The 22,928-nt window shown below is 41.5% G+C and overlaps 1 protein-coding gene across 1 annotated transcript in view; it reads right to left on the bottom strand.

The window, feature by feature from the left end:
* Window positions 1-297: 297 nt before the first annotated feature.
* nkpd1 (NTPase, KAP family P-loop domain containing 1) overlaps window positions 298-22,928 on the bottom strand; it is a gene marked incomplete at its 5' end in the record, with an annotated part of 162,004 nt that continues 139,373 nt past the window's right edge. Inside the window, 5 exons of the mRNA XM_084054059.1 lie at window positions 298-1,701; window positions 2,732-4,222; window positions 4,352-4,680; window positions 5,015-5,131; window positions 5,549-5,608. Coding sequence (XP_083910185.1) covers window positions 1,420-1,701; window positions 2,732-4,222; window positions 4,352-4,680; window positions 5,015-5,131; window positions 5,549-5,608 — 2,279 coding nt within the window. The 3' untranslated portion in view covers window positions 298-1,419. The remainder of the gene's footprint in view (window positions 1,702-2,731; window positions 4,223-4,351; window positions 4,681-5,014; window positions 5,132-5,548; window positions 5,609-22,928) is intronic.

The raw sequence follows: 22,928 nt of genomic DNA, 5'->3' as shown, positions 1-22,928 counted from the left end.
TTGGCTTTTTTACCGATAACCGATATACCGATATTGTCCAACTCTTAATTACCGATACCGATATCAACCGATACCGATATATGCGGGGATTATTGTGATTAGGGTAAGCTCAAATTTCATATCACACACACCATATACAGTAAGAACTCCTGTAACTTATTTATAAAGCAAAAAAAAAAAAAAAAAAAAAAAAAAAAAAAATCAAAAACCGATACCGATATTTTCCCGATATCAATTTTTATGCTAATATCGGCCGATAATATCGGGAGGCCGATAATATCGGACATCCCTACAAAATACTAAAACTATTTTATTGATTTAAAAAGGATTTAATTGCTTAGTGGTTTGCAAACCTTTTAGGCAGTGCACCCCCTTCTACACCCTGACTTAGTTGAATGATGTACTCCCAATCCTCAAAAAGAAATGCTGTCATATTTTCAGCCACATTGAAGAAAAAAAAAAAGATTCATTACAATTACTTAAATTACAGCTGAAGTGCATTTTAAGAACATTTATTTATTTAAGTTTTTAATAAAAAAAACGAATTAAAAGTTTACAGAGGTAATATTTTCTATTCTTTGTGAAAAATCCCTATTGAAAACATTACAGTGTAATGGTGTAATTATTACAACCATTAAACCAACATAAAATGTTTCCTCTCACACACCCCCTAGTGACAGCTCAATTACCCAAGGGGCGCACACACTCCACTTTGGGAATCCCTTATGGTAAAGAAAATAATCCATTCAATTATGCCAGATCCATCCAGCGCAACACTACCGGCTCGCGAAACTCTGGTAGGAAGTGTTGATCAAATAAACAAGATTCTGTTACTGCATTGCCTTTTTCTCGCCTGAAGTGTTTCCAAAAACTTTTTTGGTATATCATTGAGTTGTAAAAGGACATGGTGTGTTTGTATCAGAATCAAGCATTCAACCAAGCTGAGTTGACTTCTTTCTTTATAAACAAAACATTTTAAGAGATGTATCGCACACAATACACTTGGAACGATGTTCCCCTTATTTATACAAACAATGCTGAATCAGAACAAATACTATACCTGTTTGTCTTTATGGCAGATTAATGTAAGACAGGCCGCTATGGCCATACAGTATATTTTATTTTCAGTAACATATATCTGTTATCAAAAACATACTTGTAATCAATAAACATGTAGATCTTCATTAAGCCTACATTAGAGCTACCCTAGCAGCTGCCTTTGTGTGAAAGATTTTAGGAACCTGTAGCCTATTACTTGACGCAATTACATGAACCCACATACAATATTTACAGTAATAAAACTCATATCAGTGCTTTAAATGCCACATTCAAGTAAGTCAATTGCTTAGTGAAGGAAAAACAAAATAAAATGACTGTGTTTTGAGTTCATAAGTTTGTTTTTGTTTCCATACATCACATTCAACTGGTAACCAGACTGTGAGTAGATAGATGATGAGCAATGTGAGTGGCTCTTAGCTGCTGTTTCCATGGATGATGATGGCTCACTTTTACATCCTTGTTTCGTGGCTGGAGGCTTGAGGGAAAGCCGAGGAAGTGCATTCTGAAAGAGGTCCACTCACCAAAGGTCATTTGAAGGAGCAATTTGAGGTCATCTGCATCTCCGAAAACCAATGCTAGGCCGTCAAGGTGATTGCTTTTCACAATATCAGCATATTTCTCTGGAAAATCGAGCTTCTTCAGCTAGATGGGGACAGAAATGATGATGATACTTTATTGCCAGATTGCTCTGAAATTTGTTGTGCAGGATTCACCATCACCATTTGCAACACCGAAGACAAAACAAGCAAAACAAAAAACAAGAGAGAGAGAGTGAGTGAGTGAGTGAGAGAGATGATGTTTTCTTGACAACATAGTGGTCATACTAATGTATGGCTTGTTTGACAGCAGTGTCGATTCATAGTATGACTGACATTATGACATACTAGTATGCCAATAATGACATACTGTGTTTTTTGTTTAGTTTTTTTAAAATCTAATTCAATTACAAATATTTTTTAATACGTTCTTGGGGTGCAACGTTCTGCTTTAAGCATATAGGTTGGTTTAACTACCTATTTCATTGCTGCTAACACATTGGTGATGTGGGTGAAACATTGGGCTATTTGTCAAATACTGTATCTATTGTGTTTTATATCAATAGATTTTTTTGTAAAATAATTGTTATGTGAATGTCTTTTAGAATAAAATGTATACCTGCATTTTATTTTGTTTAATATTTTTATATGATCAATGCATAATTATGTAATATTGATGTGGTCTGATTGTTGCTGTGCAATTACAAGAAAAGTATTGACTATTGAACGATTGATTTCAGAAAACATTTGTGCTGCCTTGCCAGAGGTCTGTGCTCTACTGAGTGCTTTTGTTTGTGATATTTGATAATCGATAAACATTTGAATTGTATCCCCTGGATTCCATTAATGATGTACCCAGGGAGCAGTTAGGGATTAAGTGTCTTGCTCAGGGACACTTCGACACATACACTGGAAGACCGGAGGGTCGAACCGGCACACTTCCAATTAGATCCGGCCATAATAATGAGTATATCTCCATATTTATGTGATACTGTGATATTTACGCAATTACACAAATAATTCTGACAATGCTGTATTTTCCTGCTATGATGACAAACAACATAAATGATGAATGAGATTGTGGTTGCACACAATGTAGACCATATAAATAGAGATAAAGTGCAGAAGCTTCCTACCTCTTCACAGACATCTTCCACACTCATTTTGATTCTAGTTTTGATTGGTAGAGGGGCTATGGTCCTCATGAAGCAACAATCTTTCAGCCGGGATGCCCCTCTGATCTGACTCAACTCCTTTCTTATTGAGCTGTCCAGGTTGACCGTTGATAGTTTAAATGTCTCTAAATCATTTATGGTGAATGGGAAATCCACTCTGAGGAACATCTCAAACATCTCAGGATCTCCATCCTGATCCAGCAGGTCCTCAATCTGTTCCCTCATCAGAGAGAGTTCAGCTCTGGACTCGCTGAAGACCTGCCATAATGTCTTAGACTTGTCAGTGAGGGCCTGGTTCATAGCATCAATTTCGGCTCTTTGGACGTCATCTTCTACACACTGCAATATCCAGCTGAGGCGGCAGGGCCAGTGATTGGCCAAGACCACCCAGGCTGCAATATGCTCTGGTGCAGGAAGCTCTGCCTTCATGGCCTCCATGATTACTGCAGTCACACGGATGGAGTTGATGACCCTTCTCATAGACATGGTGTCATCTAAGACATAGTGGTCTAGGTTATTGTTGTGACTGCCCAGGATGCTCTCAAAAGCAGAGTTGATCAACCTCTCCACTTCCTCCTCTCTCAGCTCCAAAGCAGCTGCAGTTTGTTTAATGTGTTTTTTATCTATCAATGGGATGTTTGACTCGATCGTTGTTTGCGCTTGCTCCATTGAATATTCATTTATGGAGGGGTCTGTTGTATCCCTAGTCATCTGTTTATTACCCCTCCTCTGGATGTCTCCAGTAATTTCAGAATGGCCTTGGGTGAGGCTGTAAAACACTTTGCGCCTTGAAATATCACAGAGTGGAGGTACCGTGAAGGACAGAGTAACGATGCGATTTAAGAACGCATATGCTCTGTCCTCTTTACCAAAGCAGCCATCTGCGAAGTTCACTTGCTGGATGAGCACTTCTGGGTTCACTGCCAGCATGGAAATAAAGGGGCTGTCTTCATCTGAGAGGAGGATGTTGATGGCATCCAGGACACCCACGATTTTCTTTGGGGAGCAGCGGTCCAAGTTAGTGATCTTCAGCACGACGCGGATCTTCCTCCTCTCAAACACCTCCATGAAGTGAACAAAGCAGCACAGCAACCACATTTCCTTTTTCACCTCGTTCATGAAGCCCAGCTGGTTGCTGATCCGCTCATTGTCCATCCCCCTCCTGATCTGGTTGTTGTTTAAGATCAGGTTCTTGCCCATCAGGAATATGAATCTCAGAACACCTGCAGCGGGGACTCCCAATGCAGCAATGGCCAGGCCTTCCGCAACGTTAACCTGAGATTCACCTGCTTCATCATCTCCACCCGTCTCAACCTCTACTTTGGGGAAGCCGAGCATCACAAGGAGCACAACCATGACCACAGCTATCAGAAGGATGGAAAGGAAGAGGAGCCACAGAGGGAGGCAGCAGAACTTCTTGGACCGCCATTCTTTCAGGCCATCTTCCACAATCTGATATGTTTTCAGTCATAAACAAATAATAAAAGAAGGAGAAAGAAAATTAAGTTAAGCTGAATACAAATTCATATCTATAGTGACACAATGGTACCAGCAGATTTTGAGACAAGGTAAATGAGCAACCTTTTCCTTGATCTCCTCCTCCTCATCATGCTGGGCCACACGGTATAGTACCAGTGGCAGTTTCCCAAAGCTCTCCTGCATGGCCTCGAGCAGGCGTATCACCAGGCCTGCCCACAGCATGTCGCTGCCTGCAAAGTGCCAGGCACTGAAATGCACATAGATGAACCTGACATTCTGCCGCCCCTGGTTCTCTTCGGTCCAAACAGGCTTGTAGAAGAGCAGTCTGCCGATGACAGCTAGAAGACCACCAAGGGAGAGCTTGGCAGAGCGAGGTTTCGATCTTCCCTTATATTTCTGCTCTGTCCTCAAAGCTTCTTGCTCCATGTACACTAGAGAGAGTGATAATGTTTACATATACAGTATATAGGCCTACAATACAGTTATATACCTAGGCTTACACATACACGCACACAAACGCACGCACACATGCACACACACACACACACACACACACACACACACACACACACACACACACACACACACACACACACACACACACACACACACACACACACACACACACACACACACACACACACACACACACACACACACACACACACACACACACACACACACACACTGAGGGGGGTAATAAAATAACTGAGAGGGTGATAAGCTTGACAGATTAAAATATGGATAGTTTCTCTGCCCACTTACCCTCTATATGTTTGAGGATCATGTTGATTCGACTTTGACATGTAGAGTAGAGTCCCACAGTTGCAGGCGATGAGACTTTTGTAAGGGTCTTGGACAGAGCATAAGCATAGACATCATCTACAGGCACGTTTGCAAAAAAGAAAAGGAAAAAAGGACAGGTTACTCATTGACACTCTGTCACTTATTCAAAGAACCTTCACTTAAACATTTTGAACCACAGAAAAAAACACAAGGAGTTACACTGAGAAACCGCATAGTAGAGCCACAGTATAGAACCCACTAACATCTAAATTAATGTTTTCTTAATTCTGCTGTACTGTATAATCATTGTAGCCTCCTTGTGCTTCATCAGTCATGGATAACACAAACAGTTTTTGTTACAATAAGTTACAGATAAATGCAAATTTAAGAGACAGAAAAAAAACAATGAACATTTTGTACCATTAAAGAAGTGTGCACAAAGCTGTGCATTGTACTGCATAGCCTGATTTACAATTTGTTGTATGACTGAACATAATGTTCTGGATGTCTTACCTTTTGTAAGCATGATGACTGAGTGAGTTTGAGCTGTCACAGCAAATGGAACTGTGTAATCTGAGTGTAGGGAAAAACAAAGGTGGAAGTGTGAAAGAGAGAAGGGGAGGTGCTATGATAGTACATGTGCAATTGTATCTTACAATGTTACCCCCAGTAGGCTACGTATTACCTATATCATACACAGACTTACCTGATAGTGTTGATGTGTCCTGTAAATCCTTGTTGGTGAGATTTTAAAAAGCCAGTTTCGCAGCATTAGCAAAGGCGTGGTGGACTTTATACCCTCAGGGCTTCAAATGCTGTAAAACTTTATGATACTGATAACAGTAAAGCAAAGGCTATTGGTCTCCAGTGGTTACAGTAGTCGGGTCCGGTATGTGTAGTCAGGGCTCTTTTCAGGAAGTGAAACATCAAATTTGCATCCCAGTCGTTTGCTGTCCAACTGTTAAGGCCCTCTGGGATGTAGTTAAATATAGCTACACTTAAAAAGATGCTGAACTGGAACAGCATAGGTTAAATGCAGCATCCAACCCAATTGCAGTCAGTACATCTGCACAAAGAATTGTAGCATTCACATGCCTTGCAAGAAAGCACATAATCCTTATGAACTGGAAAGTTATACATTTTGTTAGAAATAAATAAATGGTTGTTGGACTTTCTGAACAGAGTCAGATCCCTGAATGGGCCTGTGTAGCCCAGGCCCAGGGACCCAAGTCTGGGGAGCTCACTAGAAAATTGTGCCAGCCCACTGTAAAAATGACTACATTACTACATTACATTTTATTATTGACTGAAATAATACAAACAGTAAGTCAATAATCTAAATAAAACGGATAAATTATGACATTTCAGTTCCTAGTCAAAATATTTGCGGTAGGCAGTCTCGGGCCCAGTCTCAGGCCCAGGGGCCCACGGACCCAGGATCTGGTGCTGTTTCTAAACCTTAACAGTATGGAAAGCTGCATCATCTCTGTTATAGGGGAGCGAAACTAAAATAGTCTTAAAATGTCTTAAAATGTTTTGAAAAATGTCTGTAATGACATTCCATGACATGAAATAGGGACGCCAGGTTATAAGTGGTTAAATACATATAAATAAATGAATGACATACAAGTATATTTATTTGGAGCAAGCCATTTGTTCATGTAAGATCATGTACTGTGGGGCGTCCGCTGGCGGTCGTGTGTAGTTTGACAGTATGTCGCGGGTTTGTCTCCCGATCCCGATGACCTTTGCTGTATGTCACTCCCCCATCTCTCTCCCCATTTCCTGTCAGCCTACTATCCTATCAATAAAGGCAGAAAAAGCCACCCAAAATGTACTGTACTACAGTATGCATGTGTTCCTATTGACACACTACACAATATGTGTTAAATAGAAACACATGTTAACACTGTCTTCCTCTACATCCTTCCGCTGGTTTGTCTCGTCTGTACAAGACAACAACAACAACAACAACAACAACAACAACAACAACAACAACAGCGCAACAACATGGCAACATAAGAACTGATTCTGGGACCCAAAGGTTTCCACTCTGGGAGAATGTAACAAATAAGGGATTTCATTGTAGAGCTGTGGGTCTACAAGCTGAATTCCTGGTTTGAATTTCCTGGGGGTAGAAAACACTGAACTGCTTAGACAGACATGTACGGACATGCCGAGCAGTTGCGCTGCCAAAGCAGAAGATTCTATTCCAAGCAAAATGTGTTCACACTGCAGGACTGATTATAATTCTGCAGCCTAACTATGTTAGTCACAGTGGGAAACCATTAAGACGCCTTGTGTGTAAATTGTTAAGATAGACAAAATGTTGTGCACACATCTTTATATGCAAAGTTTTAGATTGCTGTACAAACTTGATTTATGGACCTCTATGCATACTTGAGATAATGTGTGCATTTATTCTAAAGGTAATTTAAGTGATATATACAGGGATAATCAACGACGAGCCAGGTGGTTACCAAAAAAGAATGCATGATGCACAGGCTAATTAACTCTGGTTTCCTCTGCGGAGTACATTATGTTTTGACTGCACAGCTCTGAGTTAAGTTTTCTGCATATACAACTGTTTCTATTCATATTTTGTGTCAATACACTCTTTAAATAGCTGGTCCTATAGATGCCGTGCTGAACCTTAGGGTTCATCTTACCACCTACTCTACATATTGATTATGATAAATAATCAATCAATCAATCAATCAATCTGTATATATATTTCATATATCAGTTGCAACTCAAAGCACTTCACAGGAATTAAAGATGAAAAGGGATGTTTTGCAAAAATTGGCCTCCTAGTGGCGCTATAACAGGCCGCTGTTCGCAGACAGACGGATGGACGGACGGACGGACGGACGGACACACAGACGGATGGGCAGGGGCAAAAACATAGTCTTCGGCCTTCGTGTGTCCGGCCTTCGGGCGTCCGGCCTGGCGCAGACAATAATTTTGAATAATGTCATCTGTAGTTAGTGCCCTCAGATGAAATGTGAGAGCCCTAATCACTCTGTCTGTTTGTCTGTCTGTCTCAAATGTCCTTCTTCTTTTTGTGACCACTATAGTAGAGTAGGCCCTTTCTGAGTTCTAGTTTTGTAATACCCCAATGAATAATTAACAAAAATGATATAATTTGTATCAACCAGTATTGTTTGCATGTAAATGATTTACTATATGCCTTGAGCTGTGTCTCTGGGCTGTTTCATAAGCCACATGTTTGGCATAGCAATTCATTTAGTGCAAATATTTGATGTTCCTCTTAAAGGTAGGGTAAGTGATTTTCTTTGGTTAAAATAAGTGTTACATAGCTCTATATTCTGATAGTACTCACTATAGAGTGTTTGTTCAGTAACAGGAGTCTTCAAGTCTCTCCACCTGAGAACAGAAAATGCATTTTTCAGGTTGGGATACCAATTTTATCCAATCAGGATAGAGAACTCAGTCAGGATACAGATTAAACAAATGAAATTGGAAGTGATGACAGCCCCTTTTCCAGAGGAAATGAGCAGACAAAATTGGAACTGGAACACTATAAAAATTAAGCTGATAAATAGAGCACCGAAGTCTGACATCACTGCCACTAGAGGGCGCTGTTTCACAGGTTCGTGGCTTTATTTTTTGTGTTGAAATCCCGATTTGGGAATCTTAGATCACGTCATATAAGAACTGTGTTCCAAACATAAACACACCACCCTGGCGTTTTTGTCAGGGGGGTGGCTCTGCATCGTTTATGATATTCATTCATATTTGATACAGCCTGTTTCTGGCGAAAAGGAATACATTCTGCCTTAAAAGTCTTAAGAACTACTACTTCCGGGTCTGAAAACACTGTCCCTACAGCAGCCGCGTTCATGGGAAATGTAGTCTTTGGGTTGTTTGACTCGTTTCTAGTGTTTATATTGTGTTACTCTTTGGGTAAATGTGTACATTTACACCTTCAGTCGATGCTTCATATCCATATGAGTAAAATCGCCGGGTGGTGTGTTTATTTTTGGAACACAGTTCTTATATGAAGCGATCTAGGATTCCCCAATGAGGATATCAACACAAAAAGTCAAGCCACGAACCTGCGAAAAAAGCGCCCTCTACTGGCAGTGACGTCAGGACTTCGGTTCTCTATGGGTGCTCTCTCCTGATTGGCTGAGATTTTGTCACCTACCTGAAAATGTATTTTCTGTTTATTAAAGACCTGGAGAGACGGGGACAAACACTCTATAGCAATGATTAATATCAAAATATAGTGCATAACCTTTTAACAAAAAACGTTTTGTTTAAACCAAAAAATATCACTTACCCTACCTTTAATAGTGATGTCCCTTTTGCCTTTAGATATCTCACAATTTGAACCGCGTGTAGACCTCTAAGCTACTTAACCTTCATAGAATGAATCCTTGCTTTATGTGGCAATACTGTGTGTGTGCATAATGACACACAATGATTGATTGGACTCTGTTAGAAGACAATTATTTAAAGTGACTGCCAACAAGTGAACATAAGGGGGGGGGGGGGGGGGGGCGTGTCTTGCTTCAAGGACACAGAGATAACTGTTGCAGGACATACTGAATATTGCAGGGGTTGAACCTGTGATGATTCACAGTTACAGTATAGATAGGTCTGTTTTAGTAACAAGGCCCTCCGCAGTTCTTCATGCACTGCAAAATCCTCAGTGTTAATTTAACTTTGAGAGTATATTTACATTATGTAACCGGTCCATTTGGTTACATTTGTACACTCCTTTGAGTTATAAATGGACACATTTGTTTAGAATGGCATGTGTTTAGATATCATGCAAATTTTAATCAATGACATGAGCTCTTCAAACTACCGTTGTCATCCTTGCTGGTTTGACATACCTTTTTCTTTTTTGCGTTAGACTATTTTTACCCTTCATCGCTGTCGCACTTTTATAGATCTTAAACATCATGTCCATGTCTTAATTGCATATTATGCAGAATTTATGAGAAAGCTCAGCTAATAGATATCTGAAGGACATGAGTTGTAGAACTTATACTACTCTTTGGTAGTTGTTTTTTTATTTGGGCATGGACACACACACACACACACACACACACACACACACACACACACACACACACACACACACACACACACACACACACACACACACAGCACATTTGTGCCAGACAATTTAACCAACCCCATCCACAAACAATTGTGTATAAAGATACCTCTTTATTTTTAGGTCAGCTTTTGAGATGAAGTTTAATTAGAGTGTGTCTGATTAAAATCATATCAAGTGCTTGGCCTGGGGCGGCTAACCCTCTATTTACTTGGAATACCTGATTGTTCAACTACTTTAATTAACTTGACTATGGTGGAGAGCAAAAGTGTGTATGTGTGTGTGTGTGTGTGTGTGCGCGCGCGCGCGCGCGCAAGAGAGAGAGAGAGAGAGAGAGAGAGAGAGAGAGAGAGAGAGAGAGAGAGAGAGTTAACACAGCTGAGCTAACTCGCATGTTAGCATGTTAATAGCATGTTTTCAACTAGAAATGATGAATTTAGGAGATGTTTGGACGTTGGAGGGAGGGACATCTATTGTGAGTACAGAATGTTTCATGTGCAGACTTGGCCGCCGTGCCTGACACTTGTAAAAGTGCAAAAGTATAAAATTGACTCGTATCAAAAGTAAAAATACTCTTCATGCAGAATGTCCCATTTCAAGTTTTCAAATGTATAAAAACCTTTTGAAAATAGCAGATCTACATGTAGATCTCTGTGAGCTGTAGATCTCAGCCCTATATAGGCTACATTTCGGCCATTTGAAAATAGCCATCTACGTAAATTGTGAGTAAAAGTAGGCCTACTCACAACGTCACACAAGGACTGGAGTAGGCTACTTTTACTTTTGGTACTCAAAGTACATTTTTATACCAATATACTTTTGTACCTTTACTGAAATACATTTTGAATTGACTTTTACTTGTAAGGGAGTATTTCAACATTGCAGTATTCATACTTTTACTCAAGTAAAACATGTGAATACTTTTTCTACCACTGGTTATGAACAGAACTGACTATATATTGGCTTGAGGTGGCTAAAGTGGCCAACGTGAAATCGCGCAAAGACACTCGACTTATTTTGGGGTAAAAAATAATAATACATTAATTCAAAAACCGAGAAAAACCCGAAAAAAATAATACGAAATGAATAAATAACCGAATTAAAACAGCAAAAAAAATCGAAAAACCTGTCCCCCCACCCAAGAATCCTGTCATCGGCCCTGTCCTTACTTATTGCATAGCCAGAGGTCTTTTGCAAATCAATGCAGAATGAAGAATGAATTGGATTGGATCCCACCCTTCTGTGAACCCTTCAATAGGGTCCATACCTACCCCTTTGTCACAATGAGCTTGCAATTAAGGTCAATAACATAATCTTCATGGTTAATTGAAGATGGGTATCAAATGCAAATGTGATTAACTATAGGAGATTGCCTCTAGACGTGAAAATCACTGCTAAAGGCAAGTTCAAATTAAACTGATATGATGATATGATGATAATTTCACAGGAGAAGCCTCCTGTTGTGTCTGGGAAATGTTAAACATGTTAGACACAATAACCTTAGATCATCCGACCGTGTGTGGTGCAAAAATGAGAACATACTAAGCATACCAATAACAAATATGCCCCATGATGATGATGTGCTATGATTTAAATCCATACTGCACCAAAACCAAATTAATGGACCCACAAGGGTCCATTTGGTTACATCTGAACGCTCTTAAGTATTCTAATGCCGTGGTTCTCAACCAGTGGTCTGTGGACCACCAGTGGTCCTTGAGGGGGTTTCAGGTGGTCCCCAGCTAAATGATGGAGAGCTGGTAACCAAATGGACCCTTATAGATCTTTAACTCTTGAGAGCGTAACATTTTTATTTTTCATTTTACGCTTCAAGAGTTAAATTCTCTCAAGAGTTTATTATTGAATTATTGTCTGCATTACTTAATTTACAAGAAGTCTACACAATGAATGTGCATGATCAACATGTGCCTGTTATCTCTCCTATGGTAGGCCTACCACATCAGTACAGCATGTAATTGTGGACAAAATCTTATCCAATGATAACAAGTTTTGGGTCTGAGAGGCTAAATCACATCAAATGGCGAAATCAGTGCCTCAAATAATGCCGAATAAATAATGAACCTTGATATGAAAAGGGTTGAAAACCACTGTTCTCATGGAACAGCAGAGGGCGCTGGAGCACTGCACATGAAAGCAGGCCAAAGACCAGAGCCACTGCACTCCGTCATACTTTCCTGAGCTATTTGGTATGTGTGGGACCAAACGCAACAGTGGAGGAGGCGTTTATTGTGTCAGCGAAGGTGATACTCAGCGTAGCCAGTGTGGCGAGTGCAAAAAAAAGAGGGGGGGGGGTGTTAAACAGGGTTTAGGGGTGGTAGTGGTTGCTGGGTTTGCTGATGAGCATTCCATGTAAAACAGTAAGCGAGGGGACTGAATCCTGAGGGCTTGTCCTATTGGATTTCATGGTGGAGATAAGCAATTACACGCCCACAGACAGACACACATACCCCCCCCCCCCCCCCCCTCCCACAATATCATCTAATATATTTTCATTCTTCATCCATTGCTCCTGGGCTTCGATATTGACATGTCTTATGACACCAACATGGCCCTGACCCAGCACACATGGCCTAATTGGCAGGAGACTTCTTGTTGGTCCTTTCTATTGATCAGTCACGTGGCTATAGGGCCGGGTCACAGGGAGAGTCTGCATGGGAAACTAACCACAGCTAGCTGCACTATATCTTTGAAAAACTCTGCTCCTTCCCTTGACTGGGGCCGGCCAGAGGGTAAAGATGTGATGATTACGGCTTCTCCACCCTTACGGGTGAAGGGTCTCAGATCCTTGACATCTATCTGATTCACACATACTGATTGTCTGTTACACTCGCCAAGGATGAAGGCCCCATCGAATGGAGGTTGCTGAATGCTTTGACCCCCCCTCCCCCCAAAAAAAATTTGAAAAAAGAAAAAAAGATTTATGAGCACTGCCCACTTTAACCACATTTACCCTGGCGTCACTATTTCATGCTTGACTTGTTCAACTTTTTGCTTCTTCAACTTCTTCAAAGTTTAAAAAAAATGTCAAAACATTTTTAAAAGATTGTGAAAATTGCCGATCTAAAATCTCACAAAGCAATGCCATTACATAAACCACGGATGAAAACCATGGTTTATTTGACACTGCTGTGGCAGAATATTAGAGAAAACAGCAGACATGAGATTGCTGAGGAAGAGCCCTTCAGGGGCATGGTTGAGTCAAACAATGTGCATGCTAATCTTGTGTCCATCACCGCAAACAGCCCCTATACCTTCCACTTTCATCCCCCGCATTTCACATTCATCCTCGATCACCATTCCTGTGCTTTTCTCTTCTCTCTAAGATCTTTTCACTTCACTGCTTAACTCCCCTTCCCTTCTTTCATATGCCTGTCTAGCCCTTTCAGTGCAATGCTTAATTCATGCTCCGTTGTATGGCAGGTTTACTCATCGAACATACCACATACACGCTCACAACGCATCGCGGATGAGATGCGGTGTGAGCTTGTAGATCTGCTATTTTTGGCACGCGACACTGTTGTACGATGAAGTATCGGGCTTAAGTCAGTTTATATGCCAGTATTTAATCCTCTACTTTCATTCCATGCACCCCCCCAGATGCAGGCCAAACTCATGTGAGGAATGTGTGTGTTTATGAGGCCTGCCGCACAACATGCTCCCCCCTCCCCCTCTTATAAAAGGCTATCCATTTTTCCTTTATGGGGGAGCGCTGAATTCATATTCTCCAGTGCAAGGTACATTTCCATGGTATTACTTTTATGATGCATGACAAGATGCGCAAATTTCCATTCTCTCTGCAGCACGTTGCTGGCAGGCGTTGCTCACAACGCAGAATGAGCCCACCTGAAATGAAGAGGTGGTGCAAAGCCTGATACAGTGGTGTCCTCATGTTTGTCCACTGTTTGGCCTTGGACAGTCTCTCTGAGATTGTTGTGTTATGTCCACCCTCGGAAGGCCACGCACGCGCACGCACGCACGCACGCGCACGCGCACACGCACGCGCACACGCGCACACACACACACACACACACACACACACACACACACACACACACACACACACACACACACACACACACACACACACACACACACACACTCTCTCTCTCTCTCAGCCTCCTGTTTTATTGTCAATATCAGCCAGCTGTGGGGTTGTAGGGGTTGACAGGGGCTGGATTGCAGGGGTAAAGATGATGACAGCTCTTGCAGAGATACTAGAGCAGTGTCTTGGGAGCCCCTGGAGGTTGTTATTAGGCTGCTATGAAATCTGCTCCCCATCAGACCTTCACTGAGGAAGAAGGGAGGAGATGAGATAGTCCGATGCAATGCAAAATACGATTGCTGAATATTTCCCACCACTCTCTATCCCTCCCCCCCTCTCTCTCTCTCTCTCTCTCTCTCTCACACTTACACACTTACACACACACACACACACACACACACACACACACACACACACACACACACACACACACACACACACACACACACACACACACACACACACACACACACACACACACACACACACACACACACACACACTTATCCCCTCAGAGTGGTACAAGCTATTTTCCAGTCACCACACAGCCTACAGTCTGCCTGTGTACTTGCAAGAAAGAATTGCTTTATCAGATCAGAAAGGAGTCTAATCTTGTTTTTTTTTATGAACACAGACGTTTCAACTCAAGCATAAATGCCTCACATCCTGACACCAGAACCTCTTCTGAGGGTTCACAAACCCAATATACCACTGGACAGCAACCAATAATTTCAGGATAACCATGAAAACAGTGCAGTTACATTTATTAACTATACACTCACACACATGGACAGTATGTGTCAACAATCAAACACACAAACAAACAAACATGCATTGTAGGCAGCATCAATATCAGTAAATTCAGAAGGATTCAAGGCAAAATTCAGTTTTATTGATAGAAACATGGCAGTGTTCTTGCATTTTAATTTCAGGTCAAGGGTTAAGTTTCTTGTGTTGATTTGATGACATAGAAGAGTATATTGTGTATTAGACTGCCTTTACACCTGGAATTAATGTGTCTGGGGATTTGGGTTTTATTGTTACACAGCATAATGCATGAAAATCCATGTTAATTCACCTGATACGCACGCACGCACGCATGCACACGCACACACGCACACTCGCACGCACGCACGCACGCACGCACGCACGCACGCACGCACGCACGCACGCGCGCACACACACACACACACACACACACACACACACACACACACACACACACACACACACACACACACACACACACACACACACACACACACACACACACACACACACACACACACACACACACACACACACACACAATGTAGACATCTCTACTCATTTCAGAGGTGTCAGGATAAAAGAGAAATCACTTCTAATCCAATGTAATTTGTTTTTTCTTTTCTTTCTGGATACGGACTGATACAAAAGTACCTGCCAGGTTTGTTCGTCTGATGTTTTTCGATACACCAGCTTTTGAAACCTCCACCAGACTGGAGAGAGGCAGTGGGTGGACGTCGAGAGCTGGTGTGAATAGAAATCTGATTTTGCGAGGCATGAATCATTTAAAGTGACTCTCACAGCTCATTCTAAAGCCCTTCTGTCAGCTATGAGAGAAGCTCGCTTTAATCCATTGTCATTGGGCGGATTAATTTGCATAATTCCACTATTGTGGCATCCCATGATCTTCTCCAGTCTCCGCTTTTTGGCCGTCATCACGCGGCGAGGAAATCTCCCGCTATACTCCCACTTGTTGCTGTGTGGAGAATGCCGGGGAAAGCAAGAGATGTAGGACACGGACGAGAGAAAAGAAAAGGGGGAAAAAAGACTCAGTGATGTGAGGGAGTAAATCAGAGGGCGTCGGGATGTAGCCATGATGAAGAGAGAGAGAGAGAGAGAGAGAGAGAGAGAGAGAGAGAGAGAGAGAGAGAGAGAGAGAGAGAGAGAGAGAGAGAGAGAGAGAGAGAGAGAGAGAGAGAGAGAGAGAGAGAGAGAGAGAGAGAGAGAGAGAGAGAGAGAGAGAGAGAGAGAGAGAGAGAGAGAGAGAGAGAGAGAGAGAGAGAGAGAGAGAGAGAGAGAGAGAGAGAGAGAGAGAGAGAGAGAGAGAAGAGATAGAGAGGGCGGGAGAGTAGAAGACAAGGGGAGGACGAGGGAAAGATGGATGGAGGGAAGTGAGGAAGCTACACGTACAGCGGATTGAATACTGGGCAATTTTCTGTTATTTAAAAAGTCATTTATCTATGTGGACAGCCTATTAGTCATGTATTCAAGTGTGACCCCCCCACCACCCCGCAACTTCCCCAGTGTCCACCACCCTCTGTATGTGAGTGCGTGTGTTAGTGTTTGAGTATGTGAGTCTTGATGTTTTTTTTTTTAATCCCACGATTTTGTGACCCATTTTTTCACCCAGTGCCAATTGCCTAAACTGTAATCCTGGGCGCTACTCTCCCTCTGCCAACCTGGGGAGAGCCCCGAACTGAGCTCCTGCTTCCTTCAATGCATGATGAGTGAGCAGGCTGCTTCTTATCACCTGACACTTGGAAGGAACACGTTATTACAACCAGTTCCTTTCCCCTCCATCAGGTGCCCCGGCTGACCAGGGAGAGGCAGTATAGAGACCAGGATTACTTTTTTTTACATGCAAACTCCACACAGAAAGACCCTTTCGCCAACCACACCTAGCTAATGGGCACTGATGACACAGAGGAGAGGACGCGCCCACAGCGTCCCCGGCGGGAATCAAACCCAGGACCTTCTAGCTGTGACAGCGCTACCGACTGCACCATCGTGCCCCTGTGAGTCTTGATGTTTGTCAGTGTTATTCTTTTGCATTTGTAACTCAGAGAGTGTACAAATGGAACCAAATGCACCTTTATTATGGATCCATTTGATTCCATTTGTACACTCACTGAATTCACTCACTGATTTGACTGTGTATGTATTGATGTGCGTGTCAGTGAGTATTTGGGCGGGATTGTGTGCATGCATGCCATGCGTGTGTGCATGTGTGCATGTCTGTAAAAAAGCTGTATTCCAAATTCACCAGGGACAAGAGCTGAAGGGAATAGAGCCAATACTAAATTGCAAAGACAGAATCAATACATAGTTAAGGGCCGACGTGACACGTCTCAAAATAAACAGTCTATAATAATGCATTAGCTCTACACACTGTTAAGTACTCTGAACATGTGATCCAGATATATTACATATGTATGATAAGCTAACATGTATTATTGAAAATTCAGTTACTGCTTATTGATTACAGTTTAAATTACAGAAATATGAGAAATTAACTTTCTACCCAAATGTTTGTTTAGAAAGTGATTCCATGTTGCATGGCCTAAGAGTGAACACATTATTATGTTACATGGAGCCACATCTGTTCATATTGTACGGTACTGGTTCTCAACATGGGGACCCCCTGTGGTCCTTTAAGGCGCTTCCAGGGGGTCCTCTGCTTGATTGATAGTAGGAACCAAAGGGACTCATGGGAATGTAAATCCGAGGGACCCTTACGGTTCCATTTGGTTCCATTTGTCTCTAATTGTACAGTGTAGATTTGAGTCCTGGAGATACAAAAAATCACACCCTGTGTGAAGAGAGTGGTGCCTTTGATGAGCCCCGTATTCATGTTGTCATCAATGTTTGTTTATTGGACATACATACGGACGGACACACAGACAAAGTCAGATATAGGAGTGGTTGGCACCACTCAAAAATATCAAATGGGGGTCCTAATGCATATCAAACTGGGGGGTTGTCCTTGGAATTTAAAAGGTTGACAATCACTGCAATAGAGGCTTCTCTCCTGTACCTGTATGTCTCCCTCATCCTTCCTCAATAGAGAAAGGATTACCATTGGACAGAGTAGAAAGATCACACATATACATCCAAACCCAGATACATAATTTAATATGAATAACAAATACATATCTTGCCTATGACTTACAAATGCAGTGCCCTTTAGAGAGAAATTCTGAACACGTGAGGCAAAAACAAAAGAGCTGCTCTGGTAGTTCTTATTTAAGGAGACTGTTGATACAAGCAAGAAATTATATTAATGTCACAGAGATAAAGGAAGCAAATCCAACCATATTGTTCCTATTATATGGGTAATCATATACGGATTTAGCTCCCTTACGAAGTGCCCAGTCTACTGGGCACTTCGTAAATGCTATCGGTAGAGGAACAGAGGTGGTAATTACATTTGGGATTCTGTCATGCTTTAAGAGAGACTTTTTCTTAGCCATTATTTATCTGCCGAAGATTTGCTTAGCATGCATACAATGCCTTGGTACACAATTCAAATACTGTAGTTACAAATCTTCTCAGGCTGCCCTGTCAGGCCTATTCAACTAGCCAATGAGAAGCTCTACTGTTGCAACAGGAGGTTAAGTGCCTTGCTTAAACGTTAGCTGATGGAGGCTAAGCGATTATATGTGCTTCATTAATAGAACTTTTAGGAATTCATATTGATATTTTAATGAACGTTGCAAGAAATTGTAAAAAAAAAAAAGAAAAAGAAAAATCTCAGTTGGTTTATCAGAGGAACCTATGGAATAACTATGGAGACCTCTCTGAGTGCACAATATAGAAAAGTTACTCCCCATCGGCTCTTACTTTTTCTTTCTGCTTTTTCTGGGGATCTCCTTAAGGAGGTTGAATGAACAAAGTGTTTTAGAAGAAACAATAAATGTAAAAAAATCCATTCATATTTCATTAAACGATTAACTGTATCAAATCTTGTTGGTTGGTAGCTGACCGGATCACAACCCGGAGACCATATATGTCCCCTTCTATGCCTTTAGTTTCCTAAATAATGCTCGGCTGAATTCCCATCTAAATAACGCAATATAATAATAAAAAAAGGATATACAAATAATTACACCATCTGTTATCTTTAGAACAAAACAAAATGTTTTATGTTCAGGTTAAAATTACTTTATTGTTTTTCATCTGGTTACATCATCCAAGGATTGCGTTTTAAGTTACAACCCAAAATACGGGCCCTCTATGTTTACTTATGAGCTCTGCATGGGACATCGATCCACTTGCTCCAGATGGAATTGCCTATAATTCAAGAGAATATCATCTCCGAACCATGTGCATTTGAGACTTTGCCACTGGTCAACATGTATCCCTTGCACCAGAATGGAGCTTGTGACATTTATATATATATATACATACTGTACAGTAGCGTTGGAAAGCAATTGGTTTCCCATGCCTAATGTATTATGCGTTCATTTTCATAGTTTCCTCACTGATATGCTGTATAATGAAACAGGAGTTAGAGTCCTTGTTTTGATTGTAATTAACCCAGTGTATTATGATATGATGGTGGGTAATTTACGACTAAGACAATATAATGCAGTCACTGCCTAGACTGCATTTTCACACATCCAGTCACTATTTTGTGCATTCAAACACCATCAGACATCCACACCAAAACCCAGATACACAAATACACTTCAATGTTATGCTGTGCAATATAAATTCTCTTTGATGCTGTGGGTTCCCCCATATCCATAATACTCTGTGCACATCAAACGATTTATTTTATGAGGAAAAGAGGATCATAACTGCGGTTCATTGGGCAGGGGTTATGTTTTCTATTTTGTCTGCTAACCAAAAAACTCATGAAAGTTTTCACAAAACTTTGTGTTATTGATCAGAAGGTTCAGTATCTAAAAGGGGTGTCACGATACACAAATTAAAGTTCTCAATGGGCCGGAAAATTAAAGCCTGGCCCGGCCAGAGACCGATCAGAACATACATTAATCAGCTCAAGTCCGATCCGACCCGAACAACTTGCGTAAATTGTTGGCCTGAACCCAGCCCGAACCTGCCGGGACAGGCCGGGTCCTGGCTGAAACTGAAAACTTTAACACTAATTATACGATACAATACATGATATTGGGCTCACGATATCCATACAATATTATTATTTTTATTTTTATTATTATTATTATTATTATTATTATTATTATAACAAAAACAAAACAAAAGGACCACAATGCATTAAGCTCTGAAGCTTTCTTTTTTTTATCCTTTTGACAGATATGTTCAAATACAACAAAAACGTCAATCAATGTCAATCAGTAGGTTGCCCCGAAGGGATTATTAACTGTTGGGTCAAAGAGGTCATAGGTCAATATCACAATTAAGGTCAAGCTCAGACTTGAGACTGGATGGTGAGATTTTCATAAAACTTTGTATTAATGATCAGCAGGAATGATTAAGTTTTGGGTCAAAAGGGTCAAAATCAAGAGCAAGGTGACATAATCACTCATACCAAATCTGAGAAATGGCCTATCTTGACAGTTGCATGGTGTTAATGTTTCTAGTTTCCCTGGTGATTTTTTGCTTCACCTCTTCTTCTAATTTCTCATTCCCATCTACTCTCTCGCAGTTTCACCTGCAGTGTGTCACAGCATACTAGCTCATCAAAGTTGACCATGTCCAGACAATGTCAGCATGAGCCAGACTTCACAGATGATAATGCCCCTTCCAGCTGCTTTCCATCAGAGAAACACTTCACCATCCACAAGCCTTAGCCCACAATCCTATGGCGAGCTTGCACATGTGTTGCTGTTTGTGTCTATACACTGTAAAATCTGATACATGTGATGGCTGCAAAGTGCAAACAACTGTCATTTATATAACACACATTTAAATATGATATTAAATATTCTTGTTTCAGAAGCCTCACCCCAGAGTTTACGACATGAAAGTATGGAAACCCTATAAGAAAGCGCGAATTCTCCGACAAGGAAAGTTACTGCACCAATCATAGCTGTGTCCTCACACACATTTATTTGCACGCACAGCACACAGAGAAGCCCACCTGACCTGACACAGACACAAATATAACAAAAATAGCTCTGGTCCATAGCGTTTGAAAGGAGTTCTCCGTAACGCTATGGGACTTTCGAGCCGTTGCCCTCACACCCCAGGCTGTGCAGCCTCTCGTCTTTAGTAAAAATGAAAAATACACTTTTTCTACTCACCAAAACAAAGAAGGTTTTATGAAGTTGAAAGCCACCTTCACCTAGTGGAAACACTCTGAGCCCCCCACCTCATGTCTAAAATACACTTTTTGGCCAGAAAAGAAAATATTTCACCGGAAGGAAAAATCTGGTCAATAGAAAAATTCCATTAACCAGATCTGTAGAAGGCACAGTGCAGTAACCCAAAAAATATTTTCCTTCCGGTGAAATATTTTCTTTTCTGGACAAAAAGTGTATTTTAGAGGTGAGGTGGGGGGCTCAGAGTGTTCCCACTATAAGGAAAGTAGGCTTTCAACTCCATAAAAACGTCTTTGTTTTGGTGAGTAGCGAAAGTGTATTTTATTTTTTTACTAAGGACGTGAGGCTGCGCAGCCTGCGCTACCGTGGGTGTGAGGGGGGAGGATCGAAAGTACCATAGCGTTAGTGTTATAAGGAGAACTCCTTCTAACGCTATGGACCAGAGCTAACAAAAGTACAACCGCAGTAGTAACGGTGCAAGTCAAATGGAACAAACTTAAAACATTGTTCATAGGGAGTCTGAACAATGCGGTCTAAAACAAATCACTGTTGTGGTTAACAACAATCAATTAATAAAGATATATCCTATTGAAACAAAAACCTGAAACATACATTACATAAATTAAAAAGTTTACTAAATTAGGTGTTGTCTGTTTCCTGTACGCTGTTGAATAGCCTCCTTGCCAAACATAACTTTGGAACTAATGTCTCTGTTGTACAGTCCCCAGTTCAGACTGTGATATCCACGGCTGCATCGGAACATCCAAATGATATAATTATATTATGTGCACAACCCTATTCAAACCGACACAAACCTTGTGGGCCATCGATCCACTTGCACCAGATGGAATTGCCTATAATTCAAGATAATATCATGCCCCTCCGAACCATGTGCATTTGAGACTTTGCCACTGGTCAACATCCCTTGCACCAGAATGGAGCTTGTTTACTGAGTCATATACTGTATACTGTACAAGTAGCATGGGAAAGCAATTGGTTTGTGGGTAGAGTATGGGAGACATCCCATACTCTGAAGAACGGTGGTCCCACGCCAAACTGCTCCAGCAGCAGCAGCAGACAGACACACCCACACACGCACGCACGCACGCACGCACGCACGCACGCACGCACGCACGCACACACACACACACACACACACACATTGATGTTTATGTCCACTACTGTGAAAGCGTTAGTTGGTTATGTTGATTATTGGCCACGCGGTTACTTACAGTAATATGAGCCGTTAGCATGTAGCTAAGCTAACAGACTTTAAGGATAAGGATAATTCCTTTTAACAGGTCGTTCATGAAAGTCCTTGCGGTCTTGTTTCCAATGAGAACCTGTGAGCAATTAGGGGTTAAGAGTCTTGCTCAGGGACAAATTTCATTTAATCGACACTGTCGACACATATGCTGGGATGGCCTGGAATCGAACCTGGGGCAACCAGGGCCTCTGGCTCCCTAGGCGGGCTCACTAACCACTCAGCTATGGCCGCCCGCCCCGATTTGACGGTTAGCATGCTGCTAACACTAACGATGGTGCCGTGGCTGGATGTGTGCACTAACCAACATGCATGTGAACATGTCCATGTGCACTTTGGTCAATTCCGATGTTGTAAATGTGCTCTATGAAAGATTGATTTGATTTGATGTGTTTGTCCGCTTGAACTGTGGCATGCTGATACCGGGGTGCTCCTTCCATTCCGGCATCTCGCCACTCATC

The sequence above is a fragment of the Gymnoscopelus microlampas genome (genome assembly GCF_963454915.1).
Source record: "Gymnoscopelus microlampas genome assembly, chromosome: 1".
Lineage (NCBI taxonomy): Eukaryota > Metazoa > Chordata > Actinopteri > Myctophiformes > Myctophidae > Gymnoscopelus > Gymnoscopelus microlampas.
Note: the sequence above shows the minus strand (reverse complement) of the source record. Positions and strands in the feature narration are given on the sequence as shown.